Source organism: Hordeum vulgare, chromosome 7H, assembly GCF_904849725.1.
Source record: "Hordeum vulgare subsp. vulgare chromosome 7H, MorexV3_pseudomolecules_assembly, whole genome shotgun sequence".
NCBI lineage: Eukaryota > Viridiplantae > Streptophyta > Magnoliopsida > Poales > Poaceae > Hordeum > Hordeum vulgare.
Window position 1 is genome coordinate 4,063,990 of NC_058524.1, and position 6,394 is coordinate 4,070,383.

The window sequence follows — 6,394 nt, forward strand, 5'->3', positions numbered from 1 at the left end:
TAGCATACGAACAATACGATCTAGTGCTAGGCTTAGGATTGGGTCTTGTCCACCACATCATTCTCCCAATGATGTGATCCCGTTATCAATGACATCCAATGTCCATGATCAGGAAACCATGATCATCTATTGACTAACGAGCTAGCTAACTAGAGGCTTGCTAGGGACACATTGTGATCTATTCATTCACACATGTATTAGTGTTTCCTGTTAATACAATTATAGCATGAACGATAGACGATTATCATGAACAAGGAAATATGATAATAACCATTTTATTATTGCCTCTAGGGCATATTTCCAACAGTACCGCGCGGGGGAATAGAATGCCAAGTAAAGCCCATACCACCAGATAGACGGTCGAAGAGACTCACTCGAAAATCACGTCTCCGCGTTTCGGAAATAGCCACCCCATTTCGGAAATAGCCACGAACTACTCCCTCGGTACTTTGCCTACTAAAACTATAAATATTTTGGTACAGAGAGAGTAGCTCCTATATACTTCCGAGTAGGGAATGAGCTACTAGAACAATAAACAGAGCACAGATGCCCTGCAGATCTAAAGCAGAGGACCAAAACAAAAGTTCCATCATGCAAGGGAAATAGTCATGGCACAAGGCACACTGTATCAAGTATGAAACCCAAGTACTGCAAGACATCAGGCAACTCGTTACAGGAGTGAATGATAGAATTGACCATCAGTCACATGGTATCTAGGAGCATACAAGAGATCCTAATAACAATCCGCACAAATCAAAAGTACGACATCCTTCAGGAGAAGGTAACATGACAGCATGACAAAGCATCATGTAAATGAGAAACTACTTCGGGTAATTGTTCGGTTGGTGAAGCATGGAGAAGATAGCCGAAAACAGGAATACAAAATCCACCATCATGGATTGTAGCACTAGAGGACAAGAGGTGCCGGAGTAGAGGCAATGCATGAAGCAATCAGCAGCAAAGCAGGAGACCAACCGAAGGGATCAACACCGGCCAGTGAGGTAATCATAGGACAGATAGTTGAACTGTAAAAGTTGCCAGCCTGAGAGCAGCACTCCGGCTCGTACCAGGTTCCTGGAGGGCACACATCTTGGGCCTGCTATCAATTTGAAGTAAACAAATTAATGGAATTTTGAAGTAAATGGAGTATTTTAAAAGGCAAAATAACAGAATCTAATGTTACAAAGGGCTATATATCTTTGACAGTGCAAAGGTGGCTGACAGTAGTTTTTACCTTTCCGTTTATTTGTATGTAGGGATCTAAATCACACTTTTAAAAAGTACTTCCTGCGAATATGTGCAATCTTTGGCCAACTTTCTCCATCAGGTGCTCGACAACTCTCCTTCAAGCGCTCGCAATCATCCCATATGCATATCTGAAGGAGGGAGGATGGCAGATCTGGTAAAGATGATATGTTGGGGCACCTAACAATGTCGATCACCTTCAGATTGGAGAAGCGCTCTAGATTTTTTGGAAGGGAAGTCATTTGACATCCAGATAATCTCAGTCTCCGGACGGATGTAAAATTTGCAGATTCTTCAAATGAAACAAATGGTTCCTTGCATCCTTGAAGACAGAGAAATGCTGGAAGTGTGAAACCTTCAGCTGAGAGCATCTCGTTGAGTATCACGAGACTGCCAATATAGAGTGATCTCTGGACTCTAAACTGTGAGATACACTCAGGGACGAGTTTCGGAATAGCAATCAAATGCACGTTGTGCAGTTGCAGGGAAGACAATCCTTCGAGCGTACATAAATCTGGCAAGTGCTCCAGTATGAATGATTTAACAGAGGTGAGACTACCAACGGACAAGCATCTGGTGCTTCTGCAATTGGTTATGCTTATTGTATCAATGTATGGCCACTCAGTACAGAGGAAGTCAGCTGCAAGCACGCAACTGACTATAACGAGCGTCTTAAGGGATAATGGCAAACATTCTGCTCCACGTGCCAACTCTAAAGAAGGGCAGGAAACCAATCTAACAGTTGAAAGTGAGGTAGCAGCTCGTAAGCCCCCTAATGACTTGAGACACCAGCAACGCCAGATGTACAAGTGGTCAAGTTTTTTCAAATGTTGGAGGATCTCTTCTGAAGGAAGTGCAGTTAAAGTCATAATATCTACCAAGACCAATCTTTTCAGTGAAGCCAGGCCATCAAGGCAAACAGCTAAAGCTCCATCTGTAATACTGCATGAAGAAAGAAAAAGCTCACAAAGTCCTGATGGTGGAACCAGCGGCAGCACCATGCTCCTTCCATATGTGACTCCCATCCTTTGCTCGTGACAGTATGTCCATGCCTTGATGATATCCTCTTCTGCCGATGCTTCATCTTTTTCACCTTCTAGAGAAATTTCAAGATTTTGAACATGCGACATATCAGCATGCATCGATATCATCAGCTGCTTCAGAAATGAAAGTTCCAATGAGAGTGTACTCCTAATATGTGATCCAGAATCTACCTCCCAGATTAAACTAAGCTGTGATACCAAGTGGTCTATACTCGTGATATTCTCTCTCTGCTCTTGATGTTCCAGCTCATCATTTGAAATAAATATAAGCAGTGGGCATTCTACAATTTCTAACTTTTGAAGGCCTGGTGGAAGACAAGGTAATGTTTTCAGGTTTGGCACATTCCAGAGGACAAGTGAAGAGCAATTCCTAAACAGTTCGGTGTTGGATGGTATGCTTTGTAATGCAGTGCAATTAACAAATCTTAAAGATTTCAAAAACTCAAAATATGAAGCATCAAGTAACCAGTCGGGATATTTTGAAGATTTGTAACCGTTAATTGTAAGATCCCCAAGTTGAGGCGGTGGAATCTCCAAATGTAAACTATCCTCTGCATTGGTGTCATTTTTGCACCTCCAAACAAGATGCAATGTGTCAAGATGAATTTTGTGATGCAGCTTCGATTCAAAGGCTTGATCCTTGCCAGTGACATTCTCAAGATTTGTGAGACGTAAACAGCCTCGAATCTCATTCATGTCCCTCAGTTGTTGCAACTCATATCCTTTTTTCTTTTGCACAGAAAATTCCTCAAATTGTTGAAGTGAAGTTAACTTGCCAATGTTAGGAATTTGATGTGGTGCTTCTTTATATGGGAATATTATATCATGATCCCAATCTTGGTGCCGTTCAAGATGACGTAATTTCCATAAATTACAAAGTTTTTCAGGAAAACTCTCAACTTTGTCATTTAACAGAAGTAGCTGCAAGTGGTAAAGGGTACACAATGATCTTGGTAATTCAGAAATCAGTGTGCTGATGATGTTCAAATACCGAAGGTGCTTCAACTCACCAACAGATTCTGGCAACTTACTACTGTTATAAGATGACAAATATAGTACGCGCAACTTCTTCAAATACTGTAGTACCTGATTAAAAATGTCATTTACATCATCCATTAGGGGGTCGATGCAGATAATAGTGCGTAAATGATATAGCTTGCAGATACTATTCTTGTGCCGCTTCATACTCTCAACACGAACTGATAGATGTCGAACAGTGGACGGTATTTCTGTCACATTATCGTCTTCCAATCTGAAGTAGACCTCTTTGGAGAGTGATTCTGCCAGATCATGAAGAAGATCATGCATAACATAGTATGTGGGAGTGTGTTCCTTTTCCTTACCAAATTTTTGAAAGAACGAAACAGAGATCATCTCCTTGAAGCAGTCCCTCCCAATATCTTCCACTCTCTTGTTTTGGTTGCACGAATCAATGAGGCCCTCTGCCATCCAAAGATGAACCAACTCACCAATTAAATACTTGTGGCCTTTTGGAAACAAGCTGCAATATAGGAAGCACCTCTGCAAACATGGATTTAACTTCTCATAACTCCACAACAGAGCGCTCATGGGCTCACTTAATTTCTCAATCTTTATAGTAAGAGCATCCTTCCATGCAGTGATACATGTTTTTCCTTTCAATTGGGAACCCACAACTTTTGCTGCCAAAGGAGATTTTCCAAGCCTTTTAGCAATCTTCTCTGCAAAAGCTTCCAGCCTTGCACACAACTGTGGATTTCTGATGTTTGGTCCAGAGAATGCATGGTGTTTGAAAAGTGCCAAGAACTGAGCATCTCCTAGGTTTTTCAGCAAACGCACTTCTTGACAGCAGAGAGCAACTGGAAATGTATCCCGTCCAGAAGTTACCAAAACTTTGCTTCCTGGGTGTTGGGAAACTAGTGGTGCCAACAGTTGGTCCCATTCCCTGTCGCTGCCAGGTTCAAACCAAACATCATCCAACACTAGCAGAAATTTCCCTGAGTCTTGTAGTATGTCTGCCAACTTGCACTGCAATGTATCAAGGTTGTCAATGCGTGGGCATTCCCCGTGAGAGGCAGACTCAATGATCTCCCGTGTATGACGTCGAACATCAAGTTTGCGTGATATGCTTATCCACATTCTCACATTAAAATGTTTTTTTACCCTCTTGCTATTGTAAACAAGCTGTGCCAAGCTGGACTTTCCGATGCCTCCAGCTCCAACAATAGCCAAACCCGAGTACATGGTTTTACTAGACTTGGTAGTCACTGTTGTCTTGGTAAGACAATTTATTATATGGTTGCGATCCTTTCTACGACCTATCACTTTCAGAGGTGCTATTGAACTAGTCTCAGGAACAACAGCTGATGGTATGGTGGAGCCCTCTGCACTATAACCAGATGGTAAGAAGAGCAGTTCACGGAAGTCCTTGGCTTTCGCCAGGGTAGCCTTTAGCCCATTTAACTGTTGAATTAGCTTTCTGTTCTCTGAACTAAAATTCGACAGCCTGCTCGATGCAGCACGCAGAGGCTTCATAAAAGTGTTGCTGATGGAGGAGCCATTGGCCGGCAAGGGATCCTTTCCCTTTGCTTGGCGCTTGAGGAGGTTGTACTCATGGTCGTCCAACAAGTCTTCAGCCAGGTAGAAGCCTTCTTTGAGTTCCTGAAGCCATTTGTCCAACTTGGGCCTGTGGTTTCCCTTGTTTGCTGCTTCGATCACCAGCTCGAACTGTGGCAAGATAGTTGTCTCCAGTTCAAGGAGCTCAAGTGCCATGTCCACTCCAAGGTATATTGAAGCATTAGCAAGGAGCTTCTTCAAGACTGGCGATGCGGCCAAATTTAAGCTAACACTTAAGGCTGCTCCAGCTAACGCCACTTCTGCCATCGTATTGCAGTTCTTTTGGTGTATATTCCTAGGGAGGGGAGTTGTGTTTGCTTTGTGGATGCACATATCTTCTGTGCAGAAAGACAAAGCATTTAGCAGCATTAAAACCAATGGAAGATTCAGATATTAATGACTTAGGAGGTGCACAACTACAGACTCTTTGTGACAATTTACTACATCTAGAGGAAGATGAGGTAGATCTGGATGACATGGGATCGGAGGGGTATGTGGCTCCTTCGATTGACGGTTGTCTTCCAAATGTCAGAGTAGTACAAAATAACTTAGATGGTATTAAAGACAAACCCAAGAGACCTTGGAATAGAAAAGTATTTCCTCAATCAGCGGTCGGGAGGAGTGCCAGAGTAAAACAAAAGAAAAAATTTCATGATGAGATATGAAAGGGATTTTTTGGAATAGCAGAGGTCTAGCGGACTTGGCTAAAAGAAGGTTCCTTAGAGAAGCATCTCTCGAACATAAACTTGACTTTATAGCTTTACAAGAAACGGGTAGGGATAATTTCACATCACAATTTCTTAATATCCTCTCGGGAGGGGTTGATTTTGACTGGCATTGTTTACCGCCAAGGGGAAGATCTGGTGGGATCTTACTTGGGGTAAAATGTGAAACACTAGAGGTGATGAATGTGATATATGGCGAGTTCACAGTTAAATTTCGACTGAGGTCGAAGACCGATGGGTTCAGGTGGGCTCTGGTGGCTGTATATGGGGCAGCGCAACCAGAACTCAAACCTCATTTTCTGGCAGATTTGGTACGGATTTGTGGAGACGAAAGATTACCACTTATGGGGGGGGAGACTTTAACATCATTAGAAGACAAAATGAAAAAAACAATGATAATTTTGATACACGCTGGTCCACTATGTTTAACATGGTCATTGAGAGTCTTAATTTGAGGGAGATTGATCTCACTGGTAGACAATTTACTTGGGCAAATTCTTTACCGGTACCAACATATGAGAAATTGGACCGGGTACTGACTAGCGTTGAGTGGGAACAGAAATACCCACTGGTTACAGTACAGGCCTTGCAAAGAGCTATATCTGATCACACGCCTCTACTACTGGACTCCGGAGAGGCAAATCATGTGGGAAATAGAAATATCTTTTCTTTTGAATTAAGTTGGTTTGAAAGAGAAGGTTTCATGGATCTCATAGCCGAAGAATGGGCAAGGGACTCGGGTGGGATAACAAATATCGATATATGGCAAAACAAAATTAGAAATTT

General features: G+C 42.3%; 1 protein-coding gene across 1 annotated transcript; it reads right to left on the reverse strand.

Annotated features, from left to right (window-relative positions):
• Nucleotides 1-1,265: 1,265 nt before the first annotated feature.
• On the reverse strand, nucleotides 1,266-5,039 carry LOC123407030 (putative disease resistance RPP13-like protein 1). Its single transcript, XM_045100060.1, has 3 exons — nucleotides 2,323-5,039; nucleotides 2,232-2,288; nucleotides 1,266-2,187 (listed from the first exon to the last, which is right to left on the reverse strand). The coding sequence occupies exons 1-3, from the start codon at nucleotides 5,037-5,039 to the stop codon at nucleotides 1,266-1,268; spliced, it is 3,696 nt and encodes a 1,231-aa protein (XP_044955995.1).
• Nucleotides 5,040-6,394: the final 1,355 nt, after the last annotated feature.

Coding starts and splice junctions, on each gene's coding strand:
- LOC123407030 (XM_045100060.1), bottom strand. CDS start 5,039: ATGGCACTTGAGCTCCTTGAACTGGAGACAACTATCTTGCCACAGTTC. Junction 2,289..2,322: donor GAAGGTGAAAAAGATGAAGC/ATCGGCAGAAGA, acceptor AAGGCATGGACA/TACTGTCACGAGCAAAGGAT. Junction 2,188..2,231: donor GGAGCATGGTGCTGCCGCTG/GTTCCACCATCA, acceptor TTCTTCATGCAG/TATTACAGATGGAGCTTTAG.